Source organism: Metopolophium dirhodum, chromosome 1 (assembly GCF_019925205.1).
Source record: "Metopolophium dirhodum isolate CAU chromosome 1, ASM1992520v1, whole genome shotgun sequence".
Classification (NCBI taxonomy): Eukaryota; Metazoa; Arthropoda; class Insecta; order Hemiptera; family Aphididae; genus Metopolophium; species Metopolophium dirhodum.
Window position 1 is genome coordinate 87,420,479 of NC_083560.1, and position 25,422 is coordinate 87,445,900.

Here is a 25,422-nt window from a genome sequence, read left to right on the forward strand (position 1 = left end):
TATTTGAAGCATTTTTGGAACTAACACATAATTTCACAACGTGCTTCATAACTTTACAACTACTATATGTAAATTGAATAGACATTATACACTATAACTTGTAAGTAACCTAAAATATAATATTTTGGCGGGCGTTATATTGGTGAATATCTATGAAGTTCTATTTCGCCAATAGAATAAACACTGATAACGAATACACACGAATAATGAGGAAAGGCTATTGTTCGTAAATATTAAAAAACCACGAATTTATATGAATAACGAACCGCGAACAACGAATACGCGCATATTGTGTCTTACCTTTAAGGTAAGAGTCGGATTCTCGACCTAATCATTTTTGCATTTTTTTTTAGTTTTCACATCTGTAAGTGCAATGTGCATAGTAATATAGTATAATATTATATATTAAAGTGCTGTGCAATTCGAGAGAATTTCCCGTCATACGTATTCGTACAAGTTCTATTTATTATTAATTATACAATCGTGTACATGCAGCTATAATAATACAATATAGCTTTGGCTTTCAATTACATATCAACCCATTATAATAAACGACACGTGCACAAATCGTACCTGCAGTATCATAGTTGTATGCATATACAATAGTGGTATAAATGTATAATAATATATTCTGTTTTGTGTCAATGAAATTTACTCTGTGTCGTAGTTATAATAATATCAAACGGACGCTGACCTAAAAACGGATAGATCAACCCTCCCTATATAAAGCTCCCGCTCGGGAAATGTCAACGCAGTGAGAGGGGTTTTTTCCCTACATAATGCATGTTTACACAGAAAATAATGTTTGTTTTCCACATCCAATAATGCGATTTAGGAGAGGTACTATTCTATATACCGACCCTGCGCCTGCCACACCGCCACACCGTTGAAAATAAACCACGCCGAACCGTCGACGACGACAACGCGCGACGGCGCGACGCCGCTCCGGCGGCTTGTTTCTGTAATGTTCAAGCGAGGGTATATATCGCGTGTATAATAAATAATAATATTATTTCGGCCGTTGTACTGCTGTCACTCATTGCAAAACGTTTCAAATATTAATTTCCGATTACGATTGGTTACCACTATACGCATACATTATTGTAATGCCCTATATATAGTATATAGGTATGACGTATACAATAAACATGCATTATACAGGGCGTTTCACTTGCATAATGCCATATATAAGCGTGCGCGCAATACGGTTACGTACTTATCGAAGACTCGAACATTGGCATTGGCGTGGATACACATACATTTATAATTTATTCCTACGATCGGAGCACTTATTGAAAACTTTTGTTAATAATCATTATATACATAATATTTTAAATAGAAAAATTGATTTGGTATTTTTCAAAGATTATGAGAAATTAAAATCAAAATAGTACTCCGTTGATTTTCTATTATATTCTACATAGTATGTATATAAATAATGATATGTTGAGAGGAATCCAAAACAGTTTTATAAATTTGAATCGCAATGACATTATACGTTCTACTGTTGGGATAGAATGATCATTTTTCGATCTAAAAAGTAATAGTCACGAGGACCCTTATTAGGTCCTTATCGTTTCAATATTCTCGTGATCACGCAGTAGATATACAGTATATTATGGTATATTATTGATGTAACAAAAAAGGGTGGGAATTATTATCGCAAGGTGAAAGGAGATAAAAAAAGGAAATAAATAGTAATACGATATGAAACGAAAACCACGTATTGTATATTATGGACGTGAACACATCATTCGAACAAAAGTACAGTAATATATGCGCAGACCGTTCACTATATCATTACGTAGGTAATAATATATTATATCTCAGCACATTTTATTTATGGTTTGTCTTAGGTAGATACCTATACTATTTTTTAACGGTTGGCGTCGATGATACCTCCTATACTTATATTATGCAGTGTGAGAATAGGCAGTATTTCTTCAAATACATTTTGTATTTTACAATTTTACATTTCAATTCGCTGTAAAAAATGCTTTATATGTTTCAACATTTGTACTTAAAATACATATTGAAATATTTCAAATACATTTTCTAAATCAAACACGTGCATATTATAGTTGTTCAATTAATTTAAATTTTTTGTTGATTAAGATTTTTTATTAGTACTTGTAAAATATAATATGTATGTTGATATAATATAAAATATTTGTATAGTATGTAGGTATTTAAGTATAGTTTACATTAACTATCTATAGACTATACTAGTGGAAAGGGCTCGTTTGTTTTTTTCGATTCATTTACAGTGTCCAAGTACAGGTAAACTTTTAGATTTCATACTTAAAAAAAAAATAATTTGTTATTTCTTAGAAAATTCATAATTTTTAGAATTATTTATGCGCAAAGAGTTTTTAGCATATTTTGATTGATTAGCTTCAGCTTATTTCTTAAACAGATGCCATACTTTTTTCTTGAAATGGCGTGTATCACTCAGAATCAGTAGGTAATAAAATCAGTGAGACTGTGTTTGGTACAATTAATTTCGTCTCATAAAATTGAAGACATCTGAAGTTAACAAGTTGCACAGTCAAAAAATGTGTGAGATTTAATTATAATCGGTATTAGGAATAAACATTACAATACATAATTTCTATTAGGTACTAGAAAACATTTTATTAAAAACTTAAAATATGTTTACATTTTTTTGAGCCATCGAAAGAGCTAACCTTTAAAATGGTGGCCCAGCAGTGTAATAGTAAAATTATATTTTGTTATTTCACTGAAAGCTATATGATTTATTTTTTTTTTCAGTCTTCGACACTACATGATTTTAGAGGCAGCAACAATAAAGTGTTTCATTTGTATTAAAATACGTATTTTGTATTTTAAACATGAAAAGTGAAGAATTTTGCCCACGCAATTATACAATATTTATTTATGTATACATAACATAGTAATGCGTTTGTGTGTATTATATTAATGCGAGTGTGTTCGCATGCGCGCGTTTACTTCATATACATGTAATATACAACTCCGACTTTCGAGTACCAACCAACCACCTCCACAGGATCTCTAGGGACGACTAAATACGCGTTCGTATATATTTATATACAATATAATATCACGGTGGTGGCGGCGACGGAGTTTTAGTTGACCGAATCAATACTAGGTGTCGCTCCGGAGTCATTCGACTTTTAATCAATGAAAGCGAACGGGGCGACCCACAAAAAGTAAAATAAAAAAAAAGCAAAACAAAACAAAACTGAAACGAGGCAAAAAATAAAACACGGAACGTTCTCGCGGAGAATAGTACGTTCACATAATGAATTTCAATCCGTGCACTGTCCTTAATATATATCATTTCGTTATAGTGCTTTGTATTAGGTACTATCATCGCGTCGTAGCCGTTGTCGCGAAAGACTAATAATATTTCATACGCGATTATTACGGTTATTTATAAAATTTATCGACGTGCGTATATTATATCCGGCTACTTTCATCGTTTCTCAAACGGAATATTTCGTACGTAGTCGCGACTACTAAGGTGAGTACTCGATCGGTATTACATTACCCACTGCTGTTTATTAATAATAATAATAATAATAATAATAAGCTGGCGTCATATCGAACGCCGCTTTTGTGTACAGTTGAAAATCGCGTCGTCACGTCGACGTCATCCATTTTGATATCGTAATATATATTATATTGTGTTTGGACGATCGAACGACGCGCGCAGAATCTCACCGTGTGATTTTATTGTGATTTTCGCCGGCCGACCGTACCGCGTGCGAAAACCTTTAATAGCGGCGGCGGCGGCAACGACGACGACGACGACGACGACGCGACAGGACGAGATCAGTACTCAGCGGCGGCACTCTTTCACCGACAACACCCCGACAGACTGGCACCGCATATCATGTCCTCCGCCCCCAGCTACGTGAAACATTCCGTTCGGTGAGTATAAACATACATTTTTCAATCACTTATACGGAATACGCGTTCAAAAAACAACGCATCATATGTTCCAATTTTTTTCTTCTATTGTACACATCAAATTGTATAAAAAAATATTATATGGCTCTCTTTCACTACTCTATTCTCTTTTCTCTGTGTTATAAAATAAATATGGGCTTCGAAGTATTAGTATAATTGGTCACGAACTCATGATATGCAGGCTACGATAGATTAGAATTTTAAATCAGTGTCTTACCTTTTAATTTACACATTGTTTAATCATATTACAACTATTTGTATTAATACTTCAATATGGCCTATAAAATATGAAAAAAATATACGCTAAAAACTTTTGATATTTAATTCGCATAAAGCCGTACAATGAGTTTATAGCTCGTCTAGCAGTAAATCTAATAAGTAATACGCAAGACAAAAATAAACACAAAAATGTAACAAAGTAATTTGTAGTTTTATAATGATTATACATTTTTATTATAATAACTGTTAATAATTTATTATCGTACCGACGGTCTTTGTCTTACAATAAATAATGATGTACACAGAGGGTACACCCGCGAGCATGTAGCGTGCCATAAAAAACGATCGTGGACTACGTAATTTCAATTTATTTGGATCGTACATATATTTCGCTATTTCCTCGACTTCGGGAAGTATTATGTATACAATTTAGGCAATAAAATTCGATATTCTAATATTCCACTGATTTTTATCATACCACCTGACAAATATACTTATATCATTAATATTGTGTAATATAACTATTTTATATATCATATAATATGATTATTATGTTTTATCATCGCAACTATATTATTATTACTAATAATAATAATAATAATGATACTAGCATGTCCACTTGAATGCTTGACGTGGCGTTTATTATGTTTTGCATATAAAATCTTAGAAGTGCCAGTTAACCTGGAGGTATATTTATGTATTTTAATCAAAAAGTATTCAAATGTATTTTCCGAAAAGCAAAATATTTTAAACCGAGTAGGAGTCAACAGACAAATCCCAATAGAATTTATCTTAAATGTTAAAAGCATATTTGAATTTTTTTAGTATTTTGTTTTTTCAAGTATAAAGTTCCAAATATTTAAATAATATTTTTAATGAAATCTATACAAAAATAAAAAGTTAATTAAAAATCTACAGGCGTATAATGTACACACGCGTATACATATCATCGTACAATTAGTCAGATTCAAATCTATTAAATATGTAAAACTATAAAACCTAATAAAAAAATATTCAACACAATAACATCTTCATAAAATTATTTTTAAATTTTCAAATTATTATGAATACAGTTTTAAAAATAAATCATATAATAGACAAATATAAATTCTCAAAATGATTTTAAATAAATTCTCAAATGATACAATTATAAGTTTTTTTAATATAATTTTAGGTATATTGTTTTAAATATATTATTATTTTTACTATAGGTACATTCTAAGGAAATAATAGCATTCTATATTATAAGACATTTTATGATTTTATTTAATATCGTATTTTTATATTATTGAAAGATTGTATGAGAATCTAAATATAGAGATGAACAATTTTAATTATTCCTTACTAAACCACAACAATTTAAAAATGTTTTGAAAGATTTTTATTTTTTTATACATACATTTTTACATACAATAAGATCCACCACAAAGTACGCACTTTTTAATTTTAGAAGGCATCATATGCCGAATATTAATTTGCATTGTTAAATCGGAGATGTTACTAAATGTAATATAGAAATAATTAATGAATAAATTTTCATTAAAAATTGTACTGATTTATTTTTTATCTAAAAAGTGCATACTTATTATGAGACACCCTACTAAATAGTCTATTTATATATTAATTTAATTGTTTGTCAGGCAATACTTGAACATATTTATTTTTAAATTAAATTTGATAATTCAAGATGGAAATCATTATTTTATCTAAAAAAATTCCTAATAATTATAAATTAACTCTATAACTCTCATTACATTTATATCTATCAGGAAATTTTAATATAATAATTATTATAGATTTATTTATGTATAAAACCTACCTAATTAATTGAAATGTATTTATTATATTTTTGATTCCATAATCCCTGTTATTGTATAATTTTGAAATTTGATTTAATTTCTTGTAATGAAAATTATTGTACAATATTTATATATTTTGATTTTTGTTAATTCATCGTTTTATAATATTTACGAACAAGGTTTACTCACTATTCGTATTTATTCGTTATCAGTGTTTATTCTATTGGCGAAATAGAACTTCATAGATATTCACCAATATAACGCCCGCCAAAATATTATATTTTAGGTTACTTACTTTTTTTTATAATATTTTTATATAATTTTTAATGTGTATACAAATGCACAATTTTAATAACTGTGAAGTGAAGAAGAGGTACATATTCAGTGTATGCTCTCTACTCAAATTGTCTCTTTTAATAATGGTTCATTGTTACAATTGGATCTATTTCCAGCGCCTCGTCTGTTTTCTTTTTTGTTAATTAATAATTTCGATGAGTAAACTGAGGATAAAATTATAATCGTACGGCGTCTTAGGTAGGCTATTTAGCTACACCACTGTCGCGGGTTCATTTTTCTCAGTATCTCATTATAAAACGAATAGTATAGTATTTTACATGCAAAAAACACCATACATTATGTAAAGAATAAAGATAAATACTGTTTTTTGACCACATATTTACTATTGAATACAAGTGACCCAACTAAGCCAAATTGATTCACCAGTTGTACAACTAAACCAAGATGCGCCGGTACTAACTTTTGGTACTTGTTCTTTTATTCACTTACTTATAATTTCCATTTATTATTTTTTATAACAAATTTGCGATAAAATTATGAATGAATTCCCTTTATAATATAAAATATATTATATAGTATATATAGTATAAATATATAAAAAAATTAAATATTTCTTAAATACTAACAGAATGGTTTTGGAGAAGACATATTTTACTTTTAAACTAATTGCTTTAGTAGTCATTATATGGATTTATTTATGTTTTCTAATAACTATTTATGATATTATATACTATAAAATAAATTATAATCATACAATACAGTTTACATTAATTATTACTAGGTATATATTACATAATATCTTGATAAAATTATAAAAATATATAATGTTGAGTTGACGGACTGTCATGCACACTAACCACTAATAACATAAATTCAAAATCGTAAATTCCAATTCAACTTTTTGATAGTTTTGGAATTTTATATAATATTATACTTTATTTATCTTAGGAAACCATGATAAGTTCTGTTATAATTGGCTTTTACACATAGGTATCACATAATATATGAAATATCTAATATGCCAGAAATTAATATAGTACAAATAGTACGATTTGCATTCTAACATAAATTCTATAGGTAAATTATAAAGGGAAAAATATAAACTTAGAGCTCATTTGTTTTATGGTATTAAGTATTAACTATACATTACTAAGCTACCATACTGTTTAAACATTTTATGAACAAAATAAATATAGGTTATCAAATTATTAAGAGTTATGTAGATTAAATATATACTTCACAGATCCTGTATATTATATAACATGAGGTATATTACTAAAATAAGTGATTACTGCCTGATTATTAATTATAAACATTCATTTAGACATGAAACATTGTGCCTGTTGTATAACAGTCTATAATTTTAGTAAGGTAAACTAAAAAGTAGGTAGGTAGGTAGGTAGGTAGGTACTTAGTATTAAAAAAAAAATATAAGAATATATTTTTTAATTTAATCAACTACCTACTCACATTATCGATTTATATGTCCTACAATTTATTTATTGTTTTTACCTATATTTGTAGAATACTTCGATAATTCATTTACATATCCAATTTCTATATATAATTATGAGTGAGGAATACCGCAGGGTACTTAATAACTTTTAATGGGTTTAATATAAGCAATCTTGCAGTTTGATTATATGATAAAACCAATTAAAATTGAAGAACAAACATATATTTCAACTTTTAAAACATGAAGTGCTTGAATATAATATTTCAAGGTCAGGTTAGTCTCCCAAGGTTACCTTTTATGGAATCAAGTGGAAATTATTAATTATAATCCAAGATTTTATGCTATTTCAATTATTTATTAAATTGAATATTATTTGGGAGGAACTATGGAATTTAAGCTGAAGAAATAAGAAATAAAATCTCTAATATTATAGGTTAGAAAGAATAGGTTTAAAAGAATTTTCATAAATTACAAAATTACTGTAATTTATATTTTCATAGCGTTACTTAAAAGTATTTCATGAGGGTTTATTTTAATTTAAATTATAAATTATCGGTTTATAAAGACGCATATTATCTAAAATATTTTTACTAAATAATTTAAGGGAAAATGTATTTATGGAATTTTTAAGCAAAATACATTTTTGTGTAGGGGTTTTGAATATAATATTGTATATAATATACTTCCGCATTTATCTAAATATTTCAATAATTTATTGTATTTTACATTTTAATTTACAATGCATATTACTAATATGTTTTTTTAAATAACCATTTAGTTCTAAAAAAAGGGACCTATAAATTAATTTACATTACCTAATATACATTTTAAACAATTTAAATTTAAGTTAGTATTATAATACAGTCAGACTTGGTTGACTTAAAGATGAAGGGACTGGCCAAAAAGTTTGAATTATCCAAGGATAATACAATAATAGAAATTCTAGTTACCGGGAAAGAGTTCGAGATATCGACGATTTAGAATTAAAAAAAGTTCGAATTAACCACATTCAACTGTATTTGTAATGTAGGTTATTGTTTGCTTGGATTTTATTAGTTATTACTTATGAGTATTAATTATTTTATCTAAACTTAAATATTTTTACTTATACCTAATTATTAGGGCAGTGAAGTTTTTGCATTTGCATGTTTTTTGTAAATGCTTATATTTATTGCTGAGTGAGATTAAAATATGTTTCATTAAACTCTTAATTTAAACAAAAAAAATTATATTGCAATAAATGCAATTTTTGAAACTTTTTTAATTTTACTGCAATTTTAACTATTTTTCATAATTTTCGTTTACATTTAAGATTATATAACTTAATATATAAAATAAAAGCAAGCAAAGGTAGCAGTGAACAAATTTCTATATTAAATTTGTTGTAATACTTATTATTTTATTAATATTTCTATAGAGCGATTATCGCATTAAGGTCGCTAAGAAAACTTAAAAAAATCATTTGTTGTGTAATGCAATAATGTAAGCAATATTCATTTTAAATTTTTATTATTATTATTTGTTAATATGTTTGATTTTATTGATTATAATTATATTTTTTCGATGCAATTTTTAAATTTATAAGTGCAATCTTTATATATTTTAATGCAATAATGCAATCAATTTAGTGAGTTTTTAATGAAATAACTTAAATTAGTAATTATATTTAAATAATAATAATTTTTTTCAAATAAATAATGATTGTTCTATTAATCTAGTTGTCACTTGTTAGTAAAATGTTGTAGACATTTAAAATTTAGAATATTATTAATTACTTTAATATAGTGTCGGTTAACTAGCAGAATCTGACATATTATATTCGTGCAAATTAATTTATAACGTATCTTACCAAAAATTATCTTCATTATGATACATGACATGTATTAGTGATACAAAAGGATGAATATATTACATAATACATATACATGTGGGTTTAACGTATGGTGTTATGGTTTTACTCCCACTTTTTTCATGCTTTATATTGGCTGTCAATCATAAACAGAAAAACTGTTACTGCTACCAAATTTTGGTTATTTTAGTTTATTTAAATTTTTTTTTTATACTGATCATTACAGGGTTGTAATATTACAAGTGTGAAGACGTTAATTGATGACCGCTTGTTCATACATCACCTTTTCGTTATTAACCGAATGTTTAGTAGCGTCGCGAGTGCTAATACTGTTTAAGTATAAATTGTCAAACTACACTAAATTGATTAGAGGATATCCAGTCAATTGTTTACTATGATTTATAAGTCTGTTTAGTGTTTTTACTCATCATAACACGTTGACTATATGAGTATAATAAAATTACCGGAAAAATAAATTTAACTATGATATTACATAATAAATTATTTTGATATATTTAGCACCCAGCGGTTAAGTTTGGTATTGTTTACTATAAGTGCTAATGAGGGTTGATGTTGAGTTATGATGGGTCTATAATATTATCTTGTATTATTTTCAAACATTACATTTTTTTTCAGGTATTTTGGCGAACCAATTAAAATTTTCAAGTGTTTTGTGTAATGGGAAAATGATGCTTGGAGGATGGGGTCGAAGTCCTGGGAGCAGTGGATCCGTCCCGCCGTCAGGACAACGTACCGGTCACCGACTATTGCCATTGCCATTCAACAGAACTGGAGGCGGCAGTGGAAGCGGCGGAAGCGGTGGCAGAGCAGCCGAAGCTGAAGATGTCATGGGACATTATGGACGAACCAAGGGCGGTGTAAACAAAATAAGAACTGGCTTATATTATTCTCCACCAGGTACATCTTATACCATACTCGAAAAGCCTCCAGCCGCCTCACCGCCACCTCCACCACCTAGAGCAACATATCTAAGGGAGTCGTCAGCTGGCGTATCTGGACAAAATCACCCAGGTAATTATTATTGTTAGTTGATGTATAGTTTTTGGATTCAAAAATTAGATCAAGAAAACTATATTGAATTTTAAACTATGCACTTTCGTTCGTGAAACACACTTTGCTGTAGTTAAAATTGTCTTATATTTATTGAATTTGAATTTAATACGAAAAATACTTTCGATTAAAATTTAAAAATGTCTTGATTGTTTTCGAGAATTATGTAACAAAACACATCTACATTTTAAACAATATAGTACGTGAACTTTGCATGCTTAAAAATACTTTGAGGAAAATATAGCTTATACATATTTGATTACAATAGATTAGACATTTGTTTTGAATTGCATGACAAACATTTTTGAAATTATTTCTTTATTTTTAGTTATAAATCTGTTATGTATCTGTTGTAAACATGTCATAATTTACAACAATTTTCTATTTATTATTTAATAATCAGCTCATAGATCTAGAATGGATACTGTATAGTAGCATGAGACCATGATCCACGAATACAAAAATATAAATTATGACGTTTGAGCTATCGTATAGTCAATATACAATGTATATAGTCTAGTACCTTTTTAGTCACTTCTAAATTTAAATTATTATGAATACATCTTCCGGGGTGGTTAGACTATTATTTTTATTAAATGTTTTGTTATTCTTATTACGTATTATTAAAGATTAAACCAGTAATAAAAAGTAAAAATAGCTTAGAAGTTATCACAAAACAAATTTACCCAAAGTTTACATATATACAAAGTTATAGTTATAACTTATGGTATTAAATTACTATATATTAAACTAATATAAATTAATAATTATTTTGCACAAGATTGATAACAAAGCTGGAAAGTACCTGAGTTCTTGTACATATAACTTAAATGCGTATCTGTGCTACATTAGTACTAGGGAAACACATATTTAGATCCATTTTTTAAAGTTACTTTTAACTTGTAACTTGTACTTAAATTTAATTTTTTCAATACACTGCTCTTAATAAATACCTACTATAGATACCGTTTGGGTAATTTTAATCTATTTCATAGTAGGTACGCATGTGTAAAAAAGTTTTGCCTTTTTGGTTAAAAATTTAAAACTATTTGAAAAAAATTATCGTCATAGACAGAGTGTGAGTATATTAATGTATAACTGAATATTTTTCAATTCATATAGGTATCGCTTAGACAATAATAATACATTTTATAGTATTTATATTATACCCACATGTTCATGTGTCAATTACGTCTATGCTGGCGAAATTATTCACCTACGTTCGTGATGTAGAAGGGTCCTCAGGTCATAGTTTGGAGGGAACTTTGATTCATGAGTAATATAATTATTAAGTACGTAGTCTGAATAATTATAGTCCTCCGTGACTCTCATTCATCCTTGACTTCCAAGTGAAAAAAAAAATACAATCCAAAAAAGCTCTTTAACTATTCACTATATTTTGAATCTGGATTTGAATTATTTCATTTATTTTTATTGTAGACGGTTCCATCATTGTCCTAAAATGAAAAAAAAAAATAATGGATTCTGCAACAGCAATTTTATTATTTAAAACTACGTTATGTGCAATTAGTTCAATATTCGAATGATATAATTTTAAATTAAATTAAATTAAATTATTTTATTATTTGAGAACATAATTGAATTAGTTTTTTGCCAGCTTCATACCAGTCCGTCGATTTTGACTCTAAAAATCATATTATGTGATAGGGATATCATAATCTTTAAAAATACGTGAAAACAATATAGTACAAAATACTTAAGAGAATAGTTAAACATACGTATCATCACTAAACACATTTTCAGCGTGGTCTCATTATTTTAGTTACCTAGCCAAACCTCGGCAAAGTTCATCGATACATGATATTGTGTTCCTACATTTAAAATGTAAGATATTAGATAATGGTGTTATTAGTTACTATACCAATCCACCAGAATGCGATATCAGTGAAATTTGTATAATCGTTGATAATATGAACGTATGATCATTTGTTACTATCATCTTAGTTTCTACTCTTTAGGTTTCTGTAAGGTGCTTTGTTTTGTATAATACGCGTAGGAACCTAACATTTTTAATCTTAAATTAATACTCAATAGTCATTATGAATAAAATCAAAGAAATACTTAAGTCATAATTCTTAGATGAAACTTGTTTTGAATAGTTTTAAATAGTTCTAAAATATTGCGATTGAAATATTAAAAATATAAAAGTTCAATTAAAATATTATGTGATTTGTATTTACACATTTACACACTCAGAGAACTAATAAACCCAGCTATCTATTTGAAGTGAATCTAAAATATCAGTATTTAATAGTAGGCATATGAAGTATAAATTAATATTTATAGTAGGCACGCATTTAAATATTGAATAGACTATACTATTTTAATCTGCTACAATATTATATATTTGTAATTAGATTAGTATATAATTTAGACTGGAATCTAGAGTTATGTATGAAAATATATAAGAAATCTCCATGGACCATAATATAGAAACATTACTTTGCTATTAGATAGAGGCATGGTCACACGAAGCATATCCAGTGTCCATGGTTTTTTAAGGTGCCCTATAATTAACGGTCTTGAGCCATGTAAAGAAAAATTGAGCCTAAAAATTACATACGGTTCAATATTTCGATAAATACTTTGCGGAGTCCTTACTCCTCATATAGACCAGAAACACGCCAAACAAATAAAATATTTACGAGACTCTAAAAAAAAAAATATATAAAGGAGGGACCCCGGCTGACACTGAGAGCATTATTGTTTAGTTTGTGCACTAATAATAGTAAAAAAAAAAAGGTCATCTAAATAAAATAATAAGTACCTAATAATAATATAAATAATCAATCATCTTAGGACTTAGACAATGGTTATATAGAACTAATAAGAATTATTTATTGATTTATTGCGTTGACATATAGACGAATATTATTTGGAGTTTAGATGCCACTGCTTATTGAACTCGCTTTTGAACAAGCCTATTGAGTCCATTAACCGAATGAGTCAATAAGGCAAAAGGTCCAAGAATAAAAATATATACATTTGTATTGTAATAAAAAAATTACTAATAAATATTCATTATTCAATTATTTATTTATTATTATTCTAATATGTATTATTTTAATTCATATAAGTATTTAAAATATATATGTTGTCATTCATAAAAAAAAGAAATATCAACATTTGTAACGAAAAAATATATCATACATTTTTACTTTAAAAAATGTATTGACTAGGTACTAATTATGTAAAAAAAATATATTTTCAAAAATGTAAACACTTTTTGATGTGATGATTCGAAGAAAGTATAATTTATTTAATAAGTATTAATCGTCAAAATATATGAAATAAAATCGGGGGAAATGGACCAAGAACTGTGGATATATACCCTTTAAAATATATGTTTACGCCATGTACCAATGTAGTGAGACCAAAAGACGAATTGTTTCTTATGTGTTAGATAGTATACGTTCAAATCAAGATCAGTCTATTTCAGTTCTTATAGACGAATGATTCAATTAGCCATGTGTCCAATAGGCTTAAAATATACACAATTGCAAAATAAAAAACAAGGTTAAAATTAATTTGGTATTTAAAAACTAAACATTATTGATTACATGATTTGTATATTTATTTACATTTTATATTAAAGTTAAATTTATAATAATACAATATATATATATAATATATATAGTGCTTTTTTTGATATGAATATTTTGTAATTGTTAAGTGTTGTTACCTAGTTGTTCTGTCCTACAAATGTACACCACGCGTTTGTTTTTCACACAGGCACTGGTAGCAATAGTAATCGTTCTAATAATGCCGGTTCACGTGGAAGTTCTGGAAAAAAGAGGCCTATTTCTCCGGAACAAGTTCTTAAAATGTTTGCAGCACCCAATTACAATCCATCTTCTTCGTATCACGTGTCTAGCGCTAAACCACAATCACCTCCACCTCATGGTTCAAACACCTCTCAACCGCACAACAACACATCATCCACAATACATAATGATAATCTTACAGTACGTACGATATCGATGTCAAGGCCAAATGCAACTTCAGGAAGCCCATCCAATCAAGGATTTGGTATTTGTGTTAAAGGCGGAGCAGATGAATCAAGTAAGATTAATTTTTCTCTTTTAAAATAGTAAATCAGAAATTTAATGTCTATTATCTGTGATAGCTGCTGATAAGTAGGAATATAATCAAATCTTAAATTATTTCAAGTATTATATTATATACTTACCCAAAGTATTTATTTATTTATTTTAGCCAAGAAAATGACCATTGAGGCTATTGTAATATTATTGTCTCAAACAGTAATTTAACTTTCTTCCCTCCCGTAGACTATAGCAAAAGCGATAGGAAACAATAAGACATATACAATATGACAGCGTAATGCGTATGCGTATACTTAGGAAAATTATTTTGAACTATTGCGTCAATGAAAAGAATTCATACTATTTTCACGGTTTTTGAACTTTCAGGTTCTGAATGATGTGATGATTTGGTTTATTAATGATGTGTGGCTTTTCTGTATCTGATAAATTCCGATGTTACCATTCAATTCAATTAAAATGCTTCAATCTTGAATATTGAGTATATTTTCTGATAGAAAATTAGATTTATACTTGGTACGTTGGGTAGGAGCCCCCATCATCAGGAAAGCCAAAATACTTTTTTTTTAAATTGAATCATTTCTGGAAAATGCTAATACAATTATTTGGCAAGAATGTCTAAATTTCATAAAAAAAAACCCGGGGAATTTAATCTGCTGCATGGATTGCTTTGATTGCACTATAATCGCCAAGTTGTTCACTAATAAATTTGAATTTATGAAAAACAACTTTGGCGTCAGCCTCTATTTCTAAGGATATTTTATAATTTATTTATATTACTATTAGTACTTAAATTTTCTTTTAATAGTACGTTGTCTATGTTGAAATAAAGTTTGCCATTAACATCGCAAAAATTCGTATTATTACTGTAATCATATATTATTATTATTTATTACTTACTAATTTATAAATTATTGCATACGGTACACGGTGTGACTATGTTTGTGATATAAATTGCTTAAAATGAGTCTAAATATTTTGAATTTTGTGAGTGTATGGAAAATGATAGTTTAAACAATAGTGGAATGTTTCAAGTTTCTATGGTTAATATTTTTTCTACTATAACAAAATAACAAAAATCGTTTGAAGATAACTCGTTATACTTCGTTTCAATATCCAATGTCATCAAAATTTGTATTTGTTATTAAATTAAGTAGATAATTAAATAATCTACTATAATAATATAGAAGTGTGACATCCCCGGTTTTCTTATTTCTGTAATTTACTGTACCTACTAATACAAAGCTTTAGACCTATACAAAGATTTAAGATATTATAATTTAAAATTCTTTAGAAATTATAATCATAGTTATAACATATTATGTGATACAAATTACATACCTACTTATTAGTTATAATAATATTATATTCCCTTATAATGTGTCTATGATTATGTATAGTTTCTTAGACAATCTTTTAATTTTTTGATGTTTGTTTTAAGAAAGCAAATATCTGAGTTCATTCAGTTAACAATTTGTTAAGATATATTTTATGTATTTTAAGTGACCCTTTTATAAATTATTATTGTTACGAGGATATTTTTGTTGGATATTATAATATAAAAATATGCCATTGTTAAAAAAATTGTTTGTGTTAGATCATATCATTCATCCTCTATATAGTTTGTCATCACAAATGCATTATTCTCAATTTTCGTATAAGAATTTCCATCATATGTTTTGTTTAAGCTCCACGTATCTCCAGATTCTTTTTATACGCGCCTTCTCTATAAAATGTATTGCTGTAGTAATTCCGTACAAACCAATGAAAACGCTTCACCGTAACGCAAGTTGCTAACGGATAATCTCAGAAATTAATTGACCGGTTAATACACCAATAAATTCCTCGAGACTCAGAGGGTGATTTTATCTTTTTAAATCCCTATATACTGCTATTAGGGTGGCCCACACAAAAGTTTTGTTTTGGCACAAGAAAATCAAATATATTTTAAATGGATGGCATTGGTTACAGATTATATTACAATATTTTTTTTGACTTAGTCATATTAATTTTACGAAAAAACACTATTTTATGCGGAAGGTGTTCTATAATAAAACACTCAGCGGTATTTGATATTTTACCGTAATATTATACATTAACACTCAAAAATTAATAATAGTTAAGAAATATAGAAATGTTATTACATTATTGTTGCATTCTTATGGTTGGTCGAATTCCATAATAGTATATGGTATATTCGTATTTAAATTTTAACGATCTTAATAAATTAATATATTGTAAATATTCTTATTTAAATAGATGTTGGGGTGTATATATCACGGGTAGAAGAAGGAAGTATAGCCGAGAGCGTTGGTCTTAAGCCTGGAGATTCAATTTTAGAAGTAAATGGCAGGCCATTTTCAACTATATCACATGAAGAAGCATTAAAAGTACGAAGACTCCGAACTGCTGACAAATGTTTTCCTTAATTCGTTTCTTTTTATTCAGATTTTTAAGTCATATCGGCAAATTACAATGACAGTAAAATGTCCATCACCACCTCAATCAATGCCTACCATGCACAAAAAAGATGACGACGAGAACACTAATCAAGACGATGCGTGGAGATTGTCCAGAACGTATTCATGGATTAATCGTAAGGGTCAACCAGTGTCACCTCCTTTAGAATATGCCAAACCCATTTCTCCATACTCAAAATGGTCCTATACTCGATCATCCAAAGATAAAATAAGAAAAGTAAGCGTAATTATATGAGTTTAAAATTGATTTATCGATATTTTGTACAACAAAAATTGTTTAAGGTTGAATTGGTGATTGAACCTGGACAAAGTCTTGGTCTGATGATTAGGGGTGGAACTGAATATAATTTAGGTATTTTTATCACTGGTATCGATAAAGAGTCAGTTGCAGATCGATCTGGACTTATGGTAATAAATAAATTCCATTCAATTCAAACCATATTATTCTAATTTTTGTTGGAAATATTTATTTTTAGATTGGTGATCAAATTTTGGAAGTAAATGGTCAATCTTTTTTGAATTTATCACACGATGAAGCAGTAAATCAATTAAAATTTCAAAAGCAAATGACACTTACCGTAAGAGACGTAGGTAAAGTTCCTCATTCATGCACAACATACAATCCAGATACAAATTGGAACCATTCTATGGACAAGTAAGACCATCTTTGTAATGTTAAATACATTTTAAATGTAATAATCATATAATTTATAAATTTCTTAGGTAATTTGTGTAGTTTTAAATTTTTTTTATGTATTTTAGGAAAAACTTTTATCATACTTCTTCATATAAAAGCTTCAATTAATAGTGAATAGATTGCTATTAAAAAGTTTAATTAGACATATTGAATTAGTTAAAAACAATTTGTTATACTTGTTAGTTTACACATTTTAACAATAGATATTTCTAACTTTAATATTAGTAAGTAATGAGTTTATAGTACGTCTTAAATATCTTAAATATTATATAGAAATTATAATATTCATGTTGCCATTATATTATATTTTTAACGATTCATACAGATATATAATTTGAATTACATTTAAACATAACATACCATATAATTACAGAAAAAATATATTCCTGCCATTCAATAAATCAAGAATGTTTATTCCGCAGATATTTAACAAAACTAAATTATTACTAAAATATCTATAGATATAACTAATATATCCCTTAACTTAGATTGATATAAACATAAACAAATAGGTTATTCATAATTTATAATTTTTGGTAATTTGAAGTATCAGTAGGTATTACACATTTCTTGATGTTAAATAATAAAAATAAAATTTTTATATTTTAAATTTTAAAAACTACAGTCTACATCTATGACATAGGACAAAACTTTAAGTATAATTAATATTATATTTTTACAAGAACGTTATAATGGCCCATATATAATTATTATAGTAGACTAGTTGAGGGTCGTAACAACTGTATTGATGCACAAACAGTTATTGGATATATTTTTGTTAGGAAATCAATTTCAGCTATCAATCAATTAGCATCAATTATATAATTAAATAAAAAATATCTATTTATATGCTTATATTTGTTTAAAAATACATTTATATAATTATATATATTTTTAAACTGTATTAAACCAAATGAAAAATATTAAAATAAGCGTAAACTTAAAATAATAGTAAACAAATAACCGATACTAGTTTAATCGGATTGATGAAAACTAAGTAAAAAAAGTTATCTGTGCTAAGTGTATTTTAAAATATGTAGGTGCCTATTGTAGTATTGTATCTATATGCACAGGAAAACGAGGCTCATGTCTAAACCTCAAACGATAATATCACTATAGTCTATGAGTGGTCAGAGAGAAGAGATTCACGAGCCACCCAATATATTAATAATATGGAATAACCGAAATTAAAATAGGTCATATTAATATGATTATCGTAAATAAATAAATTCATAAATAACCTAGTATAATACATTTTTAGTTTCCAAAATAAGACTAAACTTTTTCAAAGAGACTTAAGAACAAATAATTTAAACCATTTTCCGACTTAAAATAAATTGAGGATTTTTTGGTTGGAATAACAAAAAAAATGAATTGTGAAGATTATGTACATAAATTAGAGTGCTTATAACTGATTTTGAAAGTCGATTTTAAATCATTTAGGTAAACCTTCGATTGCATTTTTATAAAATCCCTTTGCAGATAATGTTATTAGAAATGAATGTCCAATATTAAAACAGGTTTCAATGGATACAGCCGCTTTAGAAATTGAACTCTTAGAATAATTATTGGAAGATGAAGGACATCAGAATCAGTTAAAATATAGTTGTCATTCTTAGTTTGAAGTTTAGAAACATGTGTCCTTTATTAAATATCCAAAAATAACTCTTTGAGCTCAACAGTTTATATCGATTTTAGGGAACAACATAGGTATGCTTGCAAGTCATTACTCGACGATGAAAATGATTAAATCTAGACATCGCTCAACTTTAAAGGAAAATCATTTAACGGAATTGTTAAGGACTGCACTAACAACGTATAATCCAGACTTTAAAAAACAAAAAAAAAAAAATGAACACGCAAAAAATAAGATATTAGTTAATAATAAAAATAAAAAAATAAATATTTAAATATTTTATCAAAAACAATACATTTTTTTGTAAATTTTTTCTATAAATTGTAATTTAATAAAATATTATACTTCTTCAAATACATGAAATAATAAATTCATATTAACAGGACGAGCTACCCGTATATGTTGTCTTTGTATTTATAGTATAGTAGAGTTGCCGAAATTCCACAACACATAGGGAAGAACTTTGGGAGCTAGGTAAATTGGGTCCGCGATAATTTGGGTTCGTTTTGAAAGCGGTAAGTTGAGTCCCGGGTATAAAAAGGTAATAGGTAAGTTGGGTCCCGGCTATAAATCATTGGCGCAATTAAGTCTAAAATATTAAAAACTTAAAACTTAAATATTTCATACTTATGTTATTTACTTTTGAATAATTATGTTACAATAATACATCATATTGCATACAGTGGTACACCGCCTAGACACCAATTAATTCTACACATGATATTAATGTGTGTATATATACAGGTATTCTTATCGCGGATCTTATTACACTGGCCGTAGCCACTTTTCTCCAAAAATTAAATACCGTAATGTCGTAAACTCGTAACTTTGATTAAACCTAATAGATATAATAATAAAATATGGTCATAAGTTTAGGTTTCACAGAATGTTGAAAAATGAAGTACAGAGATGGACCTGCTGTAAAAGTACATGTAAGTGTTTTTTTAAAACTTATAATGGTGTTGATACTGAGATTTTTAATGATCACAATCACAATAAACCTAGCGAACAAGACATCAACCGGCAAAAATTAAGTAATAATCTCAAGAGAAAAGCGGTAGAAGAGATATCGGTGTTGCCATCGAAACTTATTTGCAGAGAGTTAAAAAACTCTGATATAAATAGTTTATCTTTAAATATATTATTTATTTAGAACATAATATTATAAAAACCACATATATTTTAATTTATATATTTTTTTCCGGGAACAACTTACCTACAACCTTTTTTTTCCGGAACCCAATTTACCGAGTTAAGGTCATATGGTACCCAATTTACCAATCCCGGAACTTTGTCTGGGACGTAGCGTTTTTATCTTTTGGATAACATAAATACAACTGAAATTATCAGTTTGAGAACATTAGGTTTTCTTTTCATTTAATTATTAAAAATGATTGTTTAGTGTTATAAAAAAAATTTAAAACGCTACGTCACAGATAAAGTTCTCCCCTATGCGTTGTGGAATTTCGGTAATTCTACTATAAATACAGAGAGAGTAAAGTTGTTACCCGCAAAACAGTTTTTGGCTGTGTTGTACATTTGTAAGACGGAGACAACACATGCGGGTAGCACGTAATAGCACGTCCTCTTAAAATTTTTTTTTTGCAAAAATGTTTTGTATCTTACGATAAGATGCGAACCGTATGAGTCTATGACGTGAGCCGCAGTTTGACCATCCCTGCTATAGTCTATAAGAATGTTAAGATTGAACGAGCTGGTGTTATAATTTATTTTATGTAGGATTTTCAAAATACGCTACACGTGGTATATTATATTATAATAGTACCTATTTACCGGGATAGCCGAATTGCACTTATTAGCTAAAAATAAATGGTCGAATTGCACTTGGGTTCAAAAAAGGTAATGGTCGAATTGCACTCGGGTAAAAATCAGGTAGTGGTGGAACTGCACTCGTTCAAAAAAGGAGTTAAAATTTAAGGTCACTATGGACGTTCACGTTTATTATTATAATAATATTTGACGATTTAAAAAAAGAATAAAAAAATTATATTTATATTATTACTACAAAAATTATCGAAATTTGTTTAAAAAAAAGTTATAATAATGACAATAATAATATTTGATGATTTAATATATATATATCTATAACCTAAACCTACATAGGTAATATTATATTTACATAATGGACAATGGTATGTATGAAACAGTAATTTTTAACTACGCTAATGATTTTTCCAATGATTAAAATCATTGTCAGTCCTAAGCCTGTTAGTGGGAAGGGAAATGAGTGTTTTATAAACGTTTAACCCCTTCATATGCATGATATTTTTGTTGGAATAGCTTTCTTGAGCCCAAGTGCAGTTCGACCACTACCTGCTTTTTACCTGTGTGCAGTTCGAACATTACCTTTTTTAAACCCAAGTGCAGTTCGGCTAAAATAAGTGCAATTCGACCATACCCATAATTACTTACCCTACTATTATTTTAGAAAAACAATATAATATTATAGTGTAGGTATGATAATATATAATACCATTCCAATTTAATGGATAGCTTTATAACTATATATTTGTAATTCATAAGTAACTAAGTAAGTAGGTACTTTAGTCATTAGGTGTTTTATTACATTAAAGTACCTCTACCTACCTAATATCCGAACATATTTTTTAGTTCAACAATAAATAAAGTACCTATTAATGTATAACAGATAACAATATAGGTATTCTTTTAAATTATAATTTTATTGTAGGAAATTCACGAATAAAAACACTAAATAATAATCACTAAACACGTTTATAAAAAACAAATTTAAATATTTTTTATTGACAAAACTTTTATAGATATATAATTTAGACATAAATGTATTCCAATACAGTACAAAGAATAATTAATTTAAAAATCAACAGTCATTATTTCAAAAAAGTTAGGTTTTTCAATTTCCTTTCTAGAAAATCTGAAAATATCATATTTACATTAATAACAATAAAAAAATAACTCAAACGTATTAATCCTAACTTGGCAATATTAATTTTAGTGCAGACGGTGCTTTGAAGTTAGGGACATCTGCTGCATCTCAAATGGTAGAGGAAAAAGCTCGAATTTTGCTGACGAAAAATGAATTTAATACTTTACGGTATTATTTGGACGAGTATTCGTGTTCTCGAATGTCTATTGACGCATTTATAACTATACTTTTCGAATTGCTCAATACAACTGATAAGGTGAACAAAAAAATCAATGATTGCCATATTATAAGAAGCACACTTCTGTAATAAAAAAACTTTAAGGGGCCCGGTGCCGGTGTTTAAATTTTTCCGCAATTCTATAACATATGAATATTATATTTTTTATTTTAGTTACCACGTTAATTATAATACTTTTTTTACTAATCTACTGCTCGATACTTATTTAGAGGCAAGGGGGGTGTATTATATTTTAAAAAATGACTCCTGCACAGGAATAATTCTCAGGCCTTGTAGAATTGTCAGATTTTGATAACTATTTGAAAAAATACAATATAAAGAAAACTTCCAGACTTCCTACAGACCATACTGAACTCCGATTTTTTATTTTATATCAATTAACATTAATTGGTATAAATAGTTTGTAAAATAGGCATAAAATAGCTTTATTTTTAAAGACATATTATGAAGTTTGAGATTAAAATATTAAAAAACGGAGTTTAACGTAGCCTGAAAAAAATTATCAAATTTGGTTGATTCTACAGGACAGGATCTTATTCCCGTAAAGTGTATTTTTGTGAACAAATGACATTGGCACCGGGTGCTTTGAAAATATATTAAAATAAAAAAGGTTGAATGGAACAATTTAAACACATACCAATATGACGTAGGTATTCATTATTTTGAATTTCAACCATATTCGTACAGTTATTTGTGTTTAAATTGGTCCCTACTACACGAGTTGTCTCACAGTAAAGCGGTTATGATTGCATTAATAACGGTCTGGTTTTTTAGTTTACGCTGTTGACGGAATTGCGCGAACTAATAGGCCCCTCGGATCGAGACCGTTTTGATCAATTGGTATATAGAAGAGGACGGGAATCCAGAAAAACGCACTCCCGAGTAAGAATGTCATTAAAAATTATAATAAGCTTAACTTAAAGGGAAAAAAATGCCTATTCTATTGCATACTTATATATTTCAGAAACTTGATGGTTTTAATTCAAATATACCTGGAGGCCAAAGTAAAGGATTTGATTTTCCTAATGAAAATTCTGGGATGGATATTGGGACTACCGAGTATTCAAATTCAAATTATAGGACTAGGTATACTAATAGTTATTACGTGAAAGATTCTTTACTCTGTATTAAGTTGACGTTAGCACCACATTTTGAGATAATAATTAAAAATTGTTCCTTGGCTTCTACTGTTAACGGCTATGAACTTATTCCAAGTTTCTGTATAAATAACACGATTGTATTTAAAATGTCTAAAACTTAAGATTGATAGTCAATATTTTAAATGATGAAATCAAAAATTCTAAACGTTACAAAACAATCGTTCTTTGATAGGAAATAATATAATTATATAGGTAGCTCACATTCTATGTAACAATTGTTTAATAACAATGATAATTTATTAAAATTTATTTATATATCGTTTTGATTTAGTTCATTTTTAAACATCATACATAGTCTAATTTCACTTTTGTATTTATTGTATTTGTATAATTACCTCATTCATGGTCATCCGACGATACAGTAGTATTTTTAAATTGAAAATATTTTTTAGATTACATTCTTTTTACTTTCATTTTTCTAAAACAGTCATGGTATTTACTCTGTTTTTAAATATTTTTGATAACAAAAGGTTTCAGTAAGTTATTAATTTACAAGATTTAACTCGTGTTAGATTTATTGTACTTACCTGTTATATAAATATTTTAATACCTGATAAGTAATAACTATTAAAATACAGTTTTAGAAAAATTATTTATATAGGTGTTTACTATATAGGTTTGATAATTTAATAACTAAAAAAGACTTGTAGAACCTTTGGTTTATGCTTATGTTATGTAAAATACATTTTACCCATCATTCTATGTATATTATATTTATAATTAAATTAATTCATTCATTTTCATGTCTTTTAGTAGCTTTTGAGTCAACGATAAATTATTATATTGTAATCAATACAAAAACCTATAGGTATTAGAATATTAGTATTTATTCTGTTAAAATATTGTAACCTTACCATTGTTTCATTTTTAGTAATGATAGAAAATCTGAGGGAAAACATTCTCCGATGAAAACCGACGAACAATCTCATAGAGATATGGAAGTGGAAGAATTTGAATTTAGCCATCAAGTAAGTTACAAAAAATGTTATAATGACTACTGTTATGGATTCCTTTGATCCTTATAATTCTTTATTTAGGATTATGGTGACTTGGAAACTGAGCTTTTACCAAGAAAATATCATAACGATTTGATTGATGTTGGTTATACGCATCGAAATTCAGGCATTTATGATGAATCTAATATGACTAGGTCATCGGTAAAGTACAAAATCATAAAATTATTAATTTGTTAACATTAGAAATTCAATGGTCTAAAATTATGTACCTATAAATTCTATTAATGTCAGAGTGTAAACATTTTAAAGTACAACTTGTACCTATAGTCGCGTAAAATAGTTTCTTATACCTATTAACTTCAGTCTTATATAGAAACTTTAGATTTTGGTATTCCACTGCAATAAAAGTTACTCTTTGGACAGTACCTACCTACACTAAATAGATATTGTTTATAAAGTATCGTGACACTAAACTGTGTATTAGTCATATTTCTAAAACATTTTTCATTTATGTACCTTCTAATTTAATATAGGTATCTATCTACTATCTACAATATATTTATGTAGGTAGAGCATTTTATTTAAAAACATTCAAATAATAA

The 25,422-nt window shown here is 27.6% G+C and overlaps 1 protein-coding gene across 1 annotated transcript in view; it reads left to right on the forward strand.

Moving 5' to 3' along the window:
- The first annotated feature begins 3,145 nt into the window (after positions 1-3,145).
- LOC132933479 (whirlin) overlaps positions 3,146-25,422 on the forward strand; it is a 47,904-nt gene continuing 25,627 nt past the window's right edge. The window contains exons 1-12 of the mRNA XM_060999750.1: positions 3,146-3,915; positions 10,211-10,606; positions 14,399-14,728; positions 16,987-17,117; positions 17,176-17,424; positions 17,490-17,615; positions 17,684-17,862; positions 22,536-22,722; positions 23,479-23,586; positions 23,669-23,790; positions 24,736-24,832; positions 24,902-25,021. Of these exons, the coding sequence (XP_060855733.1) occupies positions 10,261-10,606; positions 14,399-14,728; positions 16,987-17,117; positions 17,176-17,424; positions 17,490-17,615; positions 17,684-17,862; positions 22,536-22,722; positions 23,479-23,586; positions 23,669-23,790; positions 24,736-24,832; positions 24,902-25,021 (1,995 nt within the window). The 5' untranslated portion in view covers positions 3,146-3,915; positions 10,211-10,260. The remainder of the gene's footprint in view (positions 3,916-10,210; positions 10,607-14,398; positions 14,729-16,986; positions 17,118-17,175; positions 17,425-17,489; positions 17,616-17,683; positions 17,863-22,535; positions 22,723-23,478; positions 23,587-23,668; positions 23,791-24,735; positions 24,833-24,901; positions 25,022-25,422) is intronic.